At 46.6% G+C, this 18,314-nt stretch overlaps 1 protein-coding gene across 11 annotated transcripts in view; it reads left to right on the top strand.

Moving 5' to 3' along the window:
* The first annotated feature begins 426 nt into the window (after positions 1-426).
* LOC104066636 (potassium voltage-gated channel subfamily A member 6-like) overlaps positions 427-18,314 on the top strand; it is a 71,689-nt gene continuing 53,801 nt past the window's right edge. For 3 of the 11 annotated variants that reach the window (XM_054059457.1, XM_054059405.1, XM_054059411.1), the window contains exons 1-3: positions 427-7,632; positions 7,933-8,019; positions 9,912-10,107. In XM_054059457.1, the coding sequence (XP_053915432.1) occupies positions 557-3,088 (2,532 nt within the window). In that variant the 5' untranslated portion in view covers positions 427-556 and the 3' untranslated portion in view covers positions 3,089-7,632; positions 7,933-8,019; positions 9,912-10,107. Of the gene's footprint in view, positions 7,633-7,932; positions 8,020-9,911; positions 10,108-11,788; positions 11,936-12,340; positions 12,605-12,717; positions 12,935-18,314 lie in introns of those variants that run through there. The other 8 variants (XM_054059475.1, XM_054059418.1, XM_054059397.1 and 5 more) reach the window with 6 other exon arrangements.

Genomic DNA, 18,314 nt, shown 5'->3' with positions numbered 1-18,314 from the left:
CCACTGTCATGAGTTTCTCTATGCTTTCAGATGCCAAGCGCGACGTGCATGGAGGTTTCTGAAGGCAAAGAAAACCCCAAAACCTGTTAAGTCATTCCCTGTGAAATGCAGCGTTGGCTCCCAGGGAGACGAAGCGCTGACGAGGGTGGTGAACAAAAAAAATGAACAGGCTCACCTGTTTGATACCTGGGAAAATAGGCAAAACTCTATCCACTCTTAAATGAGAGGAGGGAAACTGCTTTTCCCCAGTTTGCTGTGTGACAGGTTGTTTCCATCTGTGCGGATGGTGCGATGCCACTGCATCATGGCAATGCCATTTATTAACGGAGCTCCGCGAGCCGCAGGCATGGAGTGACCGGCTCAAGGTCAACCACAGCCTGCGGCAGGGACACCAACGCCACCAAAGCCTCCCGGATCCCACCGCCCGCAGCCAGCGCTGTTTCGCAGCGCCCCTCGGGGCCCGGACTGGAGGATCGGGGAAGCTTTTCGTGGTGGGAGAAGAAGAAATGCAGGGTCGGTGCCACCGCTTGGATGAGCAGCTGGGGACCTGCAGCCCATGGCGGGTTTTCACTCCCCACCAAAAGCCCCCGGGCTGGGGCTGCTGCGGGGGAAGAAGCGGGGCTGGTGTGTCCGAGGGCTCCTACATCTCTTTCTCCTCCCTCTCGCGTGTGTGCGCGCTCCTACACCTTCTGATCCTCTCTCTGTCCCCTCCCGCATGTGTGTGGCACCTACACCTCCTCCTCTTCCCCCTTCGTGTGCGTGTGTGTCTGTGCTCCTACACCTCCTTCTCCATCCCTCTCTCTCTCCCTCTCCCTTTCCCGTGTGTGTGTGTCGGTCCTACACCGTCTCCTCTCCCCCCTTCGTGTGTGTGTGTGTCTGTGTGCTCCCACACCTCCTCCCTCTCCCTCTCCCCTCCCGTGCCTCTGTGTGTGTGGCTCCTACACCTTCTCCTCCTCTCTGTGTCTCCTCCCGTGTGTGTGTATTAAGAGGCTCCTACACCTTCTCCTCTACCCCCTTCGTGTGTATCGGTGTGTGCTCCTACACCTCCTTCCTCCTTCTCCATCGCTCCCCCTCCCCTCCCGTGTGTGCGGAGGGCTCCTACACCTCCTCCTCCTTTCTCTGCCCCCTCCCGCGCGCGTGTGTCTGTGTGTGCTCCCACACCCTCTTCTCCTCCTTTTCCCTCTCCCTCCTTCTCCCTGTCCCCTGCCGTGTGTCTGTGCGCTCCTACACCTTCTTCTCCCCTCTCTTTCGCTCATCCCTTCCCGTGTGTGTGCGTGTGTGCGCGCTCCTACACGTCCTTCTCCTCCTCTCTCTCCCCGTGTGCGTGTGCGCTCCCACACCTCCTCTCTCTCTGTCTCCCCCACCCCTCTCCCCTCCCGTGTCTCCGTGTGTGCGCGGCTCGGAGGGCAAAGCCGGGCGCGCCGCGCAGCATCGCGGAGCGCCGGCAGCGGAGCCGGGAGCGGAGCCGGGGCGCAACAGGCGGTGGGATGCCGGCGGGCAGCGCTGCCGCCCGCTGAAGGCTCGGGCGGTCGCGATGCGGGCGGAGGAGCCGCTGGCGCTGGCGGCGCCGCGGGCGGCGGGCGGCGAGGCGGAGGCGCCGGGCGAGGAGCGGAGCGGCGGCAGCTGCTGCAGCAGCGAGCGGTTGGTCATCAACATCTCCGGGCTGCGGTTCGAGACGCAGCTGAGGACCCTCTCCATCTTCCCGGACACGCTGCTGGGCGACCCCAGCCGACGGGTGCGCTACTTCGACCCCCTCCGCAACGAGTACTTCTTCGACCGCAACCGACCCAGCTTCGACGCCATCCTCTACTATTACCAGTCCGGGGGGCGGCTGCGCCGGCCGGTCCATGTGCCCCTGGACATTTTCCTGGAGGAGATCCGCTTCTACCAGCTGGGCCAGGAGGCCATCGAAACCTTCCGGGAGGACGAGGGCTTCATTCAAGAGGAGGAGAAGCCCCTGCCCCAGCATCACTTCCAGCGCCAGGTTTGGCTGCTCTTTGAGTATCCTGAGAGCTCTGGGCCGGCCAGGGCCATTGCCATCGTCTCCGTGCTGGTCATCCTCATCTCCATCGTCATCTTCTGCCTGGAGACCCTGCCCGAGTTTCGCCAGGAGCCCAAGGGCACCCAGACTGGCTTTGGGGAGTCATCGCTGCCAGGGGACGAGGCACTGCTGCTGCCGCCACCGCCACCACCAAGCGGGACTCCGACCCCCCTGCACCCTGCCGCTGGCACCGGCCCCTTCTTCACCGATCCCTTCTTCCTCATAGAGACCCTGTGCATCATCTGGTTTTCCTTTGAGCTTCTTGTCCGCTTCTTTGCCTGCCCCAGCAAGCCTGAGTTCTCCCGCAACATCATGAATATCATTGACATCGTGGCCATCATCCCCTACTTCATCACCCTGGGCACTGAGCTGGCCCAGCAGCAGCAACAGAAACAACAGCCTGGCAGCAGCAGCAACAATGGGGGCCAGCAGCAAGCCATGTCCCTGGCCATCCTCAGAGTCATCCGCCTGGTCAGAGTCTTCAGGATCTTCAAGCTCTCCAGGCACTCCAAGGGACTGCAGATCTTGGGGAAGACTCTCCAAGCCAGCATGAGGGAGCTGGGCCTCCTCATCTTCTTCCTTTTCATCGGGGTGATCCTCTTCTCCAGTGCTGTCTACTTTGCAGAGACCGATGACCCCGACTCCCTGTTCACCAGCATCCCTGATGCTTTTTGGTGGGCAGTGGTGTCTATGACCACTGTGGGCTATGGGGACATGTACCCCATGACAATTGGTGGCAAGATTGTGGGCTCCTTGTGTGCCATCGCGGGTGTGCTCACCATTGCCCTTCCTGTCCCTGTCATCGTGTCCAACTTCAACTACTTTTACCACCGAGAGACTGATCATGAAGAGCAGTGCCAGTACACCCATGTCACCTGTGGCCAGCAGCAGTCGCCCTTCTCTGAGCCCAAGAAGGGGGACAGTAATCAGTCTCTCAGCAAATCTGAATTCCTGGAAGCTGAAGACCTGGAGTCCATGAAGTATGCCAACTTCATTCCTCCCAACAACCAGGGTTACAAAGAGAAGAAAATGCTGACAGAGGTGTGATCAGTTTTGTTGTTCTGAGTCCAGACATGAAGCTGCAAGCTGCTACACAGCCGTCTTCCTACTAGCAGCTGGATCTATTCAGCATTTACATGCCAGACTGTGAATTATGATACCGTAAACAGAATGATTGTGATAATGGGCTTTTCTGTCCTGATTTGCTGTTTCTTGTTACTGTGTGTAGCCAGAAATGTTCTTGCTTTATTCTGTGGAGTGCTAGCTGTCATCCCCCACTCCTTCATGTATTTCTTGCTCTGTTTTTGAAGACTGCTTTAATCCAGTATTTGCTCTGAAACCTGGCCTTTCTATTCCACTAGCAGAGAAGCCCTTGCCACTATTTCAGCTGGAGGATCCATCAGCGAGTAAACAGTTAAAGGGGCGACAAACATCTGGCTTGAGCTGTGTCCTTAGTTCCTGTGCCAGCGCAGTGCCCTTGGCTGTGGGATCAGTCACGCCTGCCATGCCATTGCCTTTGAATAATGGAAACGCTGTAGCCAGCATCACAGTGAGTTCTGCAGCTGTAGGGGAAAGTCAGCAAGCAGATGCCTTCCTTCTTCGCAGCCCTTGGCATTCTAAAGGTCCTCTTGCTTTGTGTTTCAAAAAAGGTCCATAGTTCTGAAAGCTCTTCACTACTTGTGACCATATACCATTTATCAAAAACTGGCTTAAAGAAATCAACAGACTCGGTGCAAGATTCTCTGTGTTTTGAGCTTATTTATGCCAGTGCCCTGATGTTAATTGGGTTTTACAGTACCAACTTAATCTTCATAGTGGTAAGTGCCTTCTGACGCAAGGCACATTTCAGTAAATTCTTTTGTTATCTCCGCAGTTTATCTCCACACAACAGCACTTAATGAGATGTACATTATGCTTCAGATATCTGGTTCTGTATTCAGGCGTGTGAAAGCAAATGACTCCACTGTGTTTGCATTGAGTTGTTTGTGTAGCTAAAGGAAGTTTGCATGTTGGTATTTTGTTGACATTGCTGAAAAACCCTGACCACAGACAGTGGCACCTGTGCTGCCTGAAGATTGCACTGATTTAGCAGGTCACAGGCAGAAATTGCCCCAGGGTAAATGTGTCAACATTTGAGATTTAGACTGGCATGGATACAAACCTTCCTGAGCCATCTGCACAAATCCAACAGCATACACAGACATTTCATATGAGGGGAGAAACAGCTAGCCTTAATGAGATGCTTTTATCATATTGCTGATCTAGCCGGTTCTTGGTATTTGATGGATAGGAGGCATAGCAATGTCTTTTGCCTGCACTAGGTTTTATGAGAGCAACTTATGGTAGCAATGCAAAATGCATAGCTTGGCCTGTAGTGCTGTGTTTTCCAAGGTACCATAGATTTGCATCTCAAGATGCACATTTTGCTTCCCAGGTATTTTCTTTTTTTTTTTTTTTTTTCAATCAGCTCTGCCTTACAACCTTTAAAATGTTTCATATGCTGCCAGCAGGTGAGAAAGGCAAATGGATGCTCTCAGATTCTATTGGCAAATTTTCCTGCAAGGAAAAGTCTTCCTTGTTTTAAATCCAAGTGTATATTCTGCATTCACATGTGCACATGTGTATAAAAGCAAAGGCAGCCATTAATGCCTTGCATCATAGTGTATGATATACATATTAGAATGTACTACATATTGCATGTGACACATGTAATACATAAAGCAGACGTAATATCAAGATGCAAAATATATAGAATACATTTCTGCATACGTTTACATTATGCTTTTCAACCATAAGGCTAGGAGTGCTAAAGACATGTACTTTAATATAGTCAGAACTGACTGTAGAACTGGTTGTGAGATGGAATCTGTTTGCATCTTCATTACTCTGCTTGTTTTGTCATCTTCAGATCTGGCTCCATGCCTAGAGTGCTTTTATTGTGGCCTCTCCTCATCTGGGCCCTGATCATATGGTAGAAGTTGTTTGTGTAAATCCTAACTGCTCTGCATTTCTCCAGAGTCCTGTCATCTTCTGAAAGGTTTTTAATGTAGAGGGATCTCCCTTGGGGTCAGCACACAACTGTTATACTAAACCATCTTTTTTCTCTTTCACTAAAATCAGTAGCAGAATACTACTTGTCTTGGTTACTACAGGTCAGTCTGGGAGACAAAAGTGTGGTGTGATGAGGGCTCCATACCTTAAGAGGATTTTGCCTGAATATATAGGTGCCTGATTTCTCTTTGGTTCATCAGAACTGAGGCAAAGGTCTCTGAAAATATGGTCATTGGAAGCCATTCTGCGTCTCTTGAAGCATGTAACCAGCTGGTGGGTAAGTAATTCTGTTGAATAAGGGGAACTGAGGAAGGATCAGCATGGTGGCATCTCTGTTGACTTTGTGTAAAAAGTTGTCTTGGTCATTGAGATAATTCAGTAAAAAGCTGTTCTTGTGGTTAGTTGTTTTTCAGGGTCACTGTAATGAAATCTTTTCTGTGAGTGCGAGAGAGTGGCTCTTCTTCAAATTTTGTTTTGCTCTAGCAGGTGGTCTAGAAACTAGCAAAAGAACCTGCTATTTAAGAGGATGTTTCGAGGCTGCTGCTATCTCCCAGCAGAATGTCCATGTTTGGGGTTATTTTATGCCTGAGTGTATCAGCTGATAAAAGTTTCCTCAAAGTAAGATATAAAAAACTCAGGTTGAATGCAAGTTCGAGAGGAGGCATGAGACACACTGAGCCAGAAAATTCCCACGTTCATTTCTTTCTTGGGCCTGACCCCATTGCGCCTGCCAGGCGGGAGCCTTCCGTGCTCAGAACAGGTTGTTCTCCCAAGCAGCATAATAGACGGCTGGGTAAGGAGAGTCCAACAAAAAGACATGTGAGACGAGTTACTGGTAGCATAATCCCAATGTGTCTTAGAGATGCTCTTGTAAAGCAATTTCCTACTCTCAGGTAAAATTCAGCAGTGAGTTTCTAGCTGGCGTGTTGCCTTCATGGAGGCCTGTGTGTGCATGCAGGTGTACACACAAAGCGCTGGTGTTAAAGAACTTGGTTGCGAACAGCTAGCTTTTGTGGTTTTGCAATCCATGTTTTTCAGTTCTGAAGAGAAAGCACAAATGAAAATGTATAAAACAGGAGTAGTGTTTAGTCCGTGGGTTTTCTGTGTTAGAGCTAAGAGAAATACAAAAAGCTGACAGAAGCTCGGAAACAGTGGACTTTGATGTGGGCATGTGAATCCTTTGCTATGCATCTCGTGAAAAGCAAGGCAGTGAAGTCCCAGCATCATCAATAGTACTATATATTACAGAACTTCTGCAATTTGACATTATTATTAAGGAACCTTTCAAGTGACTGAAGTGACATAGTGGCACCTGGACCACTGACTTCACAGAAGACTTGTGTCACCAAATCACAGAGATGCTTTCAAAAATCTTACCTCAAGTTCTAAGCCCTTAGGACACCGTGCTGAATGTTTGAAATATAAATCTGTTTGTTCGTCTAGCTGTTTCCTTCTGAAGGCAGAGCACATCCTCGTGAAGCAAAGTAGACACCTCCAGGGACTTGTTTCCATAACAACCTCCCAGACTGTTTCTCTCTACCCTGTGACTTTGGCTACAAGCAAAAGCACTCGTTGAATGTTTTCTGTTCTCGGCTGTTATTACCTTGTCTTTACACTGTTTTCTTTGCTTACTAAAGATGAACCCATCACCTTATATCATCTACAGCTGTTATGTTCAACTCCAGACAGGCATTTACCAGTATTTGAAAGCAGAGACTGCAAACTAGGGAAGGAATTTTATTTATATGTCCTTGCACACAGAGAGGTGGGGAGCATGTGAAGGACAATCTGAGCACTCACAGTCAAGGGCGTGAGGGGCAACTGGCCTGTGAATCCATCATCTGAGTGCACAGTGACAAGGAACAAGAGATGCACTATCACATTAAAAAAACAATCTCACTAGGAAATAGTTTTGCTGTGGAAGAGGTTATTGCTCCTTCCTGAACCCTTGGCTGTTCTGTGACAAGCAGTTCCGCAAATGATTTTCCCAGAGGACATTTTGCACCAAGTCAGGACTGGATAGAAGTCATCTTGTTGGAGGTGAGGAAGGGAGGAGAGGAAGAATTTTAAGGAGAATATTTTTATTTTATCCACAACTTATCAACCATGTAAAAGACTAAGCACAAAAAGCATAAGACCTGCTTTGTGATATTTCGAAGTCTACATTACTGGTGGATTCCTGCACTTACCTCCAAAATAAAATTGCTATTGTGATCCTGTTTGGAAAATGTTGCAATTTAGGATTTTTGAGCTATTTTCTGGTTTGGCCCTGTTCCTTTTGATCCAGCTTTCATGGATAAAATCTCACTGCTACAGCAGCTGTGGGGGTGAAGGTACTGGACTTGATGTTCCCTCCTAGACCCTCTCTTTCAATATGCAGAGATCCCTATGGAGATGAACGATGCGTGTAAAGGAAATCCAGGGCAACAAGAGGCAGGGTAAGGCTGAAGTGTCTTCTGTACTGTGATGGAAAGAACAGCATCATCCCTAAAAGCAAAGGAAAAAAACAGCTCCAGTGTCTGCTGCTATAGCAGAAGCAGGTGAGATTTCTTTTTCTTCTGTGAAATTAACGGCTAAGGTTTTCTTGCAATTAATGAGGGAGGATTTCCTAATTAAGATTTGCAGCCTAAAGGGAGAATCTGGTTCTAGGTGAAGAAGAAAGATAATTATAAATGACAAAAATATAGTATGAGCCAGATCATCACCATCTGCTGATTCAAGTTGGCAAATCTCCATTTAATACAACTACCTTGGTTTATATTGGTCTCCAACTTCTACATCAAGTCAAAACATATGTAGTATTTGTTAAAAGGCTTATTTTTATGTGTTCTTCTCTTAAGGTCCTGCTTACATCAGGGAAAGATCTGCGGATCACATCAGGAGTTAACCACAGCTTTCCCAAAAGATCTCATCTGATTTGATTCCAAGTAAGTCAACCAAACTCAGCAAAGTTAAGTTCTGTTTGAGTTTATATTGACGAAAATAAGAGCAGCAGCATTTTATCTGGGTTTTTTTTCCCTCAGTGGTGGAAATATGCAGACAAATTCATAGAGAATTCTAAGACTAAATGAGAGTCTATCCTCAGCTGCAGCCCTAAAAGCACAAGATAGCTCTATTTACATTGCTGTAACTGAAAGCACAGTCTGAACTCTTCATCTTTCTTCACTATGAGAGTGGTGAGGCACTAGAACGGGTTGCGTAGGGAAGTAATGGATGCCCCATCCCTGGAGCTGTTAAAGCTAGGTTGAATGAGGCCTTGGGCAGCCTAGTCTAGTGGGAGGTGTCCCTGCCCATGGCAGGGGGTTTGGAACTGGATGATCTTTAAGGTCCCTTCCAACCCAAACTATTTTATGATTGTATGATTCTATGATCTGTGCTCTTTGGAGCTCATACTCCAGACAAATCCTATTCTGAAGACATTTGTAGCCATATTATCAGCAGGCTTACAGTTGAATCCCTGACTTGTAGTCATCTGCTTTACACATAAAGTTAAGGAGAGGAGCAGGTGCTTGCGGGATGAAGAGACTTAATCCTCTGATAAAATGAACAGTTGCCATTGAATGCTGAGTGTCCTTAGCTGCCACCAAACACAGATGGTTAATTACAAGAAGGAGCTCCCCTTGTGCAGGCTTAGGTCCCATATAAGGCAGGACCCTAGTCATAGAGATAAACCCAGAAAAATGTTTTTTTGGGGAAGGCAGACAGGGACTGCAGTGACATTGATTTCCAGGGTAGCTTATGTTGTTAGCACATGTCAATTCTATATGCCTTGCCTGACTGTCTGGGTTTTCACTTGCTCCAGGGAAGTCTGGGGTGTGTTGGATAACATAAGAGCCTGAGTATCATAGCATGGTTTTACACTCTGGGAAACACAGAACTGTGTCGGTGTGGGTTTTTTGTTCCTCAAGCATAAACGTTCATTGATAAACATTCACCACAGGAAATGTCCACGTGTGTAGTGCACATTAAGAGAGGCTGAAGCAATAGATTAAACTTTACTCTGTGTGACTTCTTATTGAAAGAAAAGAAAAGATTTACAAGAGGGAAAGTGCTCGTCAACTTTCATGGTCACCCAAAAATATTAAAGCTATGTTGCCTGTTCATTAGAGACAAGACTCCTGGGAAACCTTTGTCCTTATACAAAATACCATTGAAAGTTCAGTAAGTCCTTCTTTGGCTTCAGTTTCACAAAATGGATGTAGAAGAATGGAATCATTTAGGTTAGAAAAGATCTTTGAGATCATTGAGTCCAACCGTAAACCTAACACTACCAGGTCCACCACTAAACCATGTCTATAAGTGCCACTAAGGGCCACATCTGCATGTAATATATAAAGATATTTACTGTAAAGCTTTGAAAGACTTTTAGTAAAAGAGTGCTATTATTCACAAATTTACCATGCTAATTGCCAAATTTGCCTATTAAATTACCAAATTTAATTGATATTGTAGCCATTGTTTGTTTAAAGAAAATTGGAGTCTCGATTCTGCTGACTACATGAGGTTAGATAAATGTGTCCTTAAGGCTGTGAATGGTGTGACTTCTAATTTAAGTAATTTTGAGAAGAATCAGGCCCAAAGAAGAGGGCTGTAAAGCTGGATCTAGTATAGAACTCTTTAGTTGTTGTAGATGCACGTTAGTCCATATGCCTAAAAGGTTGTATACAATTTTACACCAACTGAAGATTCAGCTTTTAGACTACATATTGGTTTATTCTCTTACATTCTCTGGAGAGAAATTAAATGGTATTTTACAAGAAAACTGGAACATTACTGTCTCCTCTTGCTGCTCATTGATGCATCTGTTGTTTTCAATTAGCTTGATGGCATCCATTTTCAGGAAGCAGATGCTGCCCTCTTTTACATTGGTGCAATTCTGGAATAACTCCACTGACGTCAGTGAAGTGACTCCAAATTTATCCCCGGTGAAAGCAGAATTGGACCACAGTCTTTTTGTTTGCTTATCTGTACAGTACTCTCAGGAAGGTGCACCATTACCATACTATAAGGGGAAGGTGAGTGCCTGTCTGCTGTGCCACGCTAAAATCTTTGTGCTCTTCGCATCACTCCCATGTCTTTAGCTGGAGCAGAAGGCAGGCTGCTGTGGGGCATGCATGGTCACTAGATTTCCCATGTTGAATGGAGCAGATGCTGGTCCTAGATTCTTGACCACTTTCCCATCCCAATTTCCATCAGCCTCCTCTTGCTCAGATATGTTTTTAAAGCTAAAGAAATGTAATTGCAAGTTTTAAGAAATATAACAGAAGGGTAGCAGAGGTAGACATGGAGATGAAATCTACTCCTCCTACCGCTTTTTGCTTTTGTGCCTCTGTGAAAATTGTTGCAATCCTGGCAGGCTGGCTATAGATCTGCTGGCGTGAGACTCCATTTTCAGGGCATGCCAAGTTTAAACTAATTGGGCTACTTCTTTGCTGCGCAAACTGTGCTGATCTCAGTGATGCCATCCCTGAAACTGGACAGAAAACTTCATATAAAAGCCGTTAGCATGCTGTATGGAAAAATACCACTTGAGATGGCGCAGACAAGGGTGAATAGAAGAGGTAGTGTCGGTAAAGAACAGCTTAAATAAGCAGGCTGAAACAGTAGGGAGGATCGTAAAGGAGTTTGTTAAGGATTAGTCCTTGGATTGTTAAAAATATTACCAGTAGAGCTGAGACTATGAAAATCAGCAATTGAGCAACCTAAGTGTCATCATCAAGACTGTGGATTAGGAAACAGAACTCGATGACTGAGTGGTTGACTTAAAGAAATTGAAAGATACTAAGTAGCACATAAATTAAAGTTGTGATTGGGATTTATCAGTTTGGGAAGACGGGCAAAAAGAAAGATTGGGGGTGCTAAGATCAGTCAGAGAATCAGTTTCACTTACTGAGCCAGCAGAGTAATGCAGCCATAAAAATTGCAGGTGCATCTTTGAAAGTCTCAGAAGGAGCACATTCAGTACCATCTGGGAAATGTTAATTCTATAAAGCCTCATCTGAAAAGTGGTGTGTATTTTTGGTCACTTAAATTTTGTCAGAAAGGATGCATGGAAGATCAGCAGGAATGATCAGGTGAATGGAAAATACTTTGCAAGAGGAGGCTGGAAGAGCTTGACTTCTCTAGGTCAGCAAAAGATTTGCAAGACCTATAGTTAGAAAAATGCTAGGGGCAGAGTAGCCAAAAGAGGTAAGAGCTCTTTAAGCTAGAAGGCACCGTTGTCATTTCAACAATAGAGCAGAAACTGGCTATGAATAAAGTTGCCCTGGAAAGAAAAGGATGATTTCTAGTACAACAAACAAAGGAGGAGAAATAAAAGCTCATTCCAGGTTGAATAGGAGGAATGAATCACAGAATCACTAAGTTCGAAGACACCTCCTGGATCATCCAGTCCAACCATTCCTATCAATCACTAAACCATGCCCCTGAGCATCTCATCCATCCTTCTTTTAAATACCTCCAGAGATGGTGACTCAACCACCTCCCTGGGCAGCCTGTTCCAGTGCTCAATGACTGTTTCTGTGAAGAATTTATTCCTGATGTCCAGTGTGAACCTCCCCTGGTGCAGCTTGAAGCCATTCCCCCTTGTCCTGTCCCTGACACTTGGGAGAAGACGCCAGCTCCCTCCTCTCTACAACCTCCTTTCAGGTAGTTGTAGAGAGCAATGAGGTCTCCCCTCAGCCTCCTCTTCTCCAGGCTAAACAACCCCAGTTCCCTCAGCCGCTCCTCGTAAGACTTGTTCTCCAGCCCCTTCACCAGCTTCGTTGCTCTTCTCTGAACACGCTCCAGAGCCTCAACATCCTTCTTGAAGAGGAAGGCCCAGAACTGAACACAGTATTCGAGGTGAGGTCTCACCAGTGCCGAGTACAGGGGCAGAATAACCTCCCTGGACCTCCTGGCCACGTAGTTTCTGATGCAAGCCAAGATGCCATTGGCCTTCTTGGCCACCTGGGCACACTGATGGCTCATGTTCAGATGGCTGTTAACCAACACCTCCAGGTCCTTCTCCTTCATGCAGCTCTCCAGCCACTCTTCCCCCAGTCTGTAGCGCTGCATAGGGTTATTGTGCCCCAAGTGCAGGACCCGGCATTTGGCCTTGTTAAACCTCATGCCATTGGTCTCAGCCCAGCGGTCCAGCCTGTTCGGGTCCCTTTGCAGAGCCTCCCTACCCTCCAGCAGATCCACATTTCCACCCAGCTTAGTGTCATCCGCAAAGTTACTTAGAGTGCATTCGATCCCCTCATCCAGGTCATTGATGAAGACATTGAACAGGGCTGGACCCAGCACTGAGCCTTGGGGAACACCACTTGTGACCGGCCTCCATCTGGAGTTAACCTCATGTACCACCAATCTTTGGGCCCAGCCATCTGACCAGTTTTTCACCCAGGAGAGTATGCGCCGGTCCAGGCCAGAGGCAGAGAGTTTCTGAAGCAGAATGCTGTGAGAAACTGTGTCAAAGGCTTTACTGAAGTCCAAGAAGACTACATCCATGGCCTTTCCCTCCTCTGGTAGGTAGGTCACTTTGTCATAGAAGGTGATCAGGTTAGTTTGGCAAGACCTGCCTTTCATGAACCCGTGTTGGCTGAGCCTGATCACCTGGTTCTCTTGCTTATGCTTCATGATAGCACTCAAGATCACCTGTTCTATGACTTTGCCCAGCACTGAGGTCAGATTCACGGGCCCATAGTTTCCTGGGTCCTTCCTCCGACCCTTCTTGAAGATGGGTATAACATCAGCCAGCCTCCAGACCAGTGGAACTTCCCCAGTCAGCCAGGACTGCTGGAAGATGATGGAAAGGGGTTGAGCAAGCATGTCTACCAGCTCCCTCAATACCCTCAGGTGGATCCCATCCGGCCCCATAGACTTGTGAGTGTCTCATTGGGCAAGTAAGTCTCTAACCACCTCCTCTTGGAACATGGGGGCTTTGTTCTGCTCCTCTGTCTCCTGGGTATGAACACACAGGGAACAACTTTCCTTGCTGCTAATGACTGAGGCAAAGAAGGCATTAAGTTCCTCAGCCTTGTCCTCATCTTTTGTCACAGTTGTTGCCTTTACATCTAATACGGACCAAATAGTCTCCCTGGTCCCCCTCTTATTGATAAAGTATTTATAGAAAGATTTTTTGTATCTTTCATTGACTTGGCCAATGTGAGCTCTAGTTGGCTTTAGCCCTCCTGATTCTTCCTCTGCACGATCTCACTTCCTCCCTGTAGTCTACCCAAGACGCCTGTCCCTTCTTCCGAAGTTTATAGGCATTCATATTCTTTTTGATGTTCACCCATATCTCCCTGGTCAACCAGGCTGTTTTTTTCCCCCACCGGCTCATTCTCCGACACATGGGGACAGCTTGCTCCTGCGCTGCTAGGATTTCCTTCTTGAAGAGTACCCAGCACTCATGGGTTCCCTTGCCCTTAAGGACTGTCTCCCATAGAACTTCATGAACCAGCCTTCTGAACAGTCCAAAGTCTGCCCTCTGGAAGTTCAGTGTGGCCGTTGTGCTACCCTACCTCCTCACCTCACCTAGAACTGAGAATTGTATTATCTCACGATTGCTTTGCCCCAGGCATTCTCCACCGTCACATTCCCGACAAGGCCTTCTGTGTTCACAAACAGCAGGTCCAGGAGGGCGCCTTCCTTTGTTGGCTCATTCACCAGTTGTGTGAGGAAGTTGTCATCCACACACTCCAGGAACCTCCTAGACTGCTTCCTTTCTGCTATATTGTACTTCCAGCAGACATTGGGAAGAGTGAAGTCTCCCACAAGGACAAGAGCTAACGAACTTGAGACTTCTCTCTCTTCTTGTTTATAGAAGAGCTCAACAGCTTCTTCTTTTTGGCTGGGTGGTCTACAACAGACTCCCATCACAATATCCTCCTTCTTGTGGGCTCCTCTAATTTCACCCACAGGCACTCAATCCTGTCATCACCATAATCGAGTTTGAGGATATCGAAGTGCTCTCTAAGATAGAGGGCTACTCCACCACCTCTCCTACCTTTCCTATCCTGCCTGAAGCGTTTATATCCCACCATGGCAGCACTCCAATTATATGAGTTGTCCCACCACATTTCCGTGATGGCAACTACAGTAGCTTCCAGTTCCTCCTGCTTATTGCCCATGCTGCGTGCATTGGTGTAAATGCACTTCTGCTGGGCTGATAATCCCTCCGCTCTCATAAGGGGAGTAGTGTTCATTCCCAAATGAGTGGTACTTAGGTTATCTTACCCATCAGTGCCAGTTACATGCTTTCCTTCACCAGATGTACTTGCCCCCACTTGTTCTGTATTGATATAGTGGAGGTCCTCAGCAGTACACCATCTCTCAGGCACTGGAGTTCCACTTCCAGGCTCCCTCCTGACTAGCCTGATTTAATCCTCCTCTGCCTTCACGTCTAGTTTAAAGCTCTATTTATGAGCCCTGCTAGATTTTTGGTGAGGATTTTTGTACCCCTAGGAGAGAAGCATGCCCCATCCCTGGTGAGCAAGCCTGGAGGTGCATGGGCCAGTCCATGATCAAAAACCCCAAGGTTTTGCTCCTCACTGCAGGTTTGGAGCCAGGTATTAATCAACTGATTCTTCTTGATCTCTCCCTCTTCTTTCCTTGTTGTTGGAATGGAGGTAAACACTACTTGCACTCCAGAGCCCTTCACCATTTTCCCCAGAGCCCTAAAGTCCCTCTTAATTGCCCTCAGCGTCCTCCCCTGTATGTCACTGTTGCCTATTTGAAACACTAGCAGTGGGTAATAATCCGTGGGTTTCACCAGGGAAGGAAGTTTTCTAGTGATGTCTTTCACTGAGGCCCCAGGCAGGCAGCAGACCTCCCTGTGCAGTGGGTCCGGTCTGCTGATAGGGCCCTCTGTTCCCTTCAGAAGGGAATCCCCCAAGACAATCACTCTTCTTTTTCTCAGAGGTTGTTTTGATGTTCTTTTGAGGATGGCGCAGCCTAGGGAATGTTTTTAGGCTGTGGGAGCCATCCTCTTTGTCTGCGGGGATTGATTCCACTTGCAGTGCTTTGTATTTATTCTGCAAAGGAACTTGGGGGTTTGTTGTGTGAATGGGGACAACAGGCTTTCTGCTCCGGGCAGGAACTTGCTGCCATTCCCCATCATTTTTCTCCTCAGTCTTACAGTTGGTGGATGGGTAGTTCACAACTGTGCTTGCTCTGGCAGCCTGCTTAGTTTGTGAGAGGGTGCTGCTCCACTGGTCTGTTTCCCTCTCACACTCCCTGATAGTCCCCAGTCTAGTTCCTTCCTGCCTTAGCTCTGCCGCCAAGCAGAGGAGTTCCCTGAGTGAGCACAGCTTCCACAAGTGAAGTCGGTACCGCTGATGTGATTCAGTGTGGGAGAGGGGCACTCCCTGCAGCCCAGTGCCTGCGTGGCTGCATGTGCCCACTGAGGCTCTGTCTGGGTGGCTACCTCCATTCTGGCTGGTGCAGCACCTGGAGCAGCTTTAATTTTATGCCGGGTGGCCACCATGGTCCTCAGTCCCTTCCGGCCGGGCTCCAGCCCCTCTCTCTTCCCTCCCTGCTCACCCTGACCGCTTGAACTGCCGCTCAAACTGCCCTGTTTTTCTAACACACGTGGCACTTCTAACACTCCCCACACCTGTTCGCCATGCTCCTGTTCGCTGTGCTCCAGGTCGACATGCTCCCTAGGGGTCATTTAAATCTCCTGCGGTAGCCAGATTTCTTGTGTCCTGCAGCTCATTTGCCGTGCTGCACCCATTTAGCTACAAAATGCCAAATCTTGATGATTTTATTATTTATAGTTGGGGTGTGTGGGTAGGAGAGAGAACTGGTAGAGGAGCTGTGAGTCTTGGGAGATATTTTTCCCTATAGGACCAGGGGAAGAGAAAGGAGTTGGGTAGGATGGGGCAGGGAATATCAGGCCACTCTAGGAGCTAGTCTAGAGACAGAGAGGAAGTCCATGCTCTTTGACAAGACACCAGTCTCTGTTCACTGCTCTTCCCCAAAATGTGGAACCTCTGCTGACCTTGTCTGGCACTTTGTCCCTATCCAGAGCTCTCTGGGTCTATGATGACCTTTGTCCTTCCTGGGGTCTCTGACAATTCCTCACTATTGTGAATTCTCTGTAGTTATTGGAACAGTGTATTGCACTGGCTTTTGAGAAAAGCTTTGAGCCAGCTCTGTTGCAGCTCAGCCAACATAACTGATTTGGATGCAGAAATCAACAGTGATGCATGACCTTCAACAGCTTATGTTGAATGTAAGGTCAGAGTGGTTGATAGCAATGGCCACTCTGGCCTGAAGAGGCAATTTTCTGTTCCAGGCACTGTTTTAGCAGAGACAGAACAACGCTTTGTATTTCCTCTTTTACCTCTTTCTGTTCATTTCATCTTGCGTGAAAGTGATAAAATATCTCCTTGAGCTCAGCAGATAGAATAGATATTGGCCAAGGTGGAAGCTTCACCTATCCATCCATCTGCGTGTCACAAAATTATCAAGAAAAATCTAGTTCTTATACTTTGCCCTTGAGCCTTCTAGCATGTTGCTGCACTTGTTCATTTCTGTGAGGAAATCATCATCTTGTGATTTGTAACTAGATTTTGGCTAGCAAATTCAGCTCTTTAACTTTGAAATAGCTCTGTTTTTTCTCTCTTACATAGGAAAAAAAAAAGCAAAGCAAAGACATTTTACAAATAACCATGGACAATAATGAAAGCATGTGAAGATGGACACCACTTGAGCTTTATCAGTAACATTAGCAGGATGGTGCACACGAACCTGCTTGTCCATAAGTTGTCTAAAAGGCTTATCCCAAGTGCTTGGTATAATTTCTTGAGTTATGGCAGTAAGCAGAATTAGAAGGGAATTATTTGTAACAATTACAGAGAAAGCCAAAGAGCTTCATTTGAACAATGAACAGTGTTGCGTCTGTTTTGGAGCTTGGTTCACTTTGACATTGATGGAAAGAGCCACTGTCAGTATATGTTTATGTGCTACTTAGTTTACTGTTCTTGTATCTTGTATGCCATTGTGTATAGGAGCCTCAGTCTTGAAGCCTGCAACACTTAATTGGTAAAAGTCCTAATGCAGCTATCACTACACAAACAGAGAGCATAAAGCTGTTCAAAGGGCTTCTTATGATTAAAACAGTATATACTGCTTCAGAGATCAGAAAACTTTCCAATTATTAGAGAGCATTACTACATTTTGATTTTATAGTCAGGATAGAATTAGACATAATTAGGCATGGAGACTGGTGGAAAAGCAAGAGTCTAAGTTAGCAGAACCCAAAACTCTTTCTTCAGTGCTGCAGAACAGATCATCATATCTTGGCCCTGGCAGCCATGTCTTTTAGCAGGGAGTTGTTGACTTTGCAAGAGAGTATGGGTAAAAAGCACAGGAGCAAATCCTACAAGTAAATTTTGTTGATTCACGAGGCTATATAAGAAGCACGGAAGATGCGTTTATCGTGAATCTTCAAGTAGTCTGATTTATTTATGCATAAATAGTGTTTACACACTTTTTTTTTTTTTTGCTTTGCATTGCAAAGTAAACAGTTCAAGAACACGCTCCAGTGTGTGAAACACTAATGTGCTCTTAGCTTGTGACCAAGTTCTGACCTTATTTGCCCTTTCCATTCTTCAGTTTTAAGCTTTTCTCAGGCAAGACCTGCATTCTCATAATGGACTTGTATTTTTAAGTGTAGTGCTGTCATTAAACAGAATGGATCTCTAGGCAGAAGCTTCTTAGTGATGGAAGAACGGACCTGCTTTGAGTTTGAATCCCACTGCATCATCAGTACATAAAATACAAAGGCACAGAGTAGATATTTACCTGTTGGTCTTGTTTAGTATCAGATGGCTGAACATCTACTTTATACTGTAATTTTTCTTTAGACAAGTACCACAAATATATTGTGTATTTCTCAAGCTCTGAGTTGGTTTGCAAGCTCTTGGGGGTTTTGGTGGAGTGTTTTGGGTTTTTTAAGTGTGTGGGATTGTCTTTGGTTTAGGAGAGTTTCTTTTTAAAATACTTTTTTTTGAAGCAGTATAGGAGTAGCCATTGGTAGTTCTCTCTTACTAGTAGTGTAGTTCCAGTGTCAGCTCCAATACTTCCTTGCATTCAGATAGATGATATTCAGATGAAGTGAAGAAGAGGTGAAATGACAGACTGAATGGTATGAATACTACAGCATGTATTATGAGTGACACAAGGGATGTTCCAGTACTTTGGCTATAGCTGAGGCATGCCAGTTGTTCTC

This window comes from Cuculus canorus, chromosome 1, assembly GCF_017976375.1.
Source record: "Cuculus canorus isolate bCucCan1 chromosome 1, bCucCan1.pri, whole genome shotgun sequence".
Lineage (NCBI taxonomy): Eukaryota > Metazoa > Chordata > Aves > Cuculiformes > Cuculidae > Cuculus > Cuculus canorus.
The sequence above is the reverse complement of the archived record's forward strand: the minus strand, read 5'-3'. Positions and strand labels throughout refer to the sequence as shown.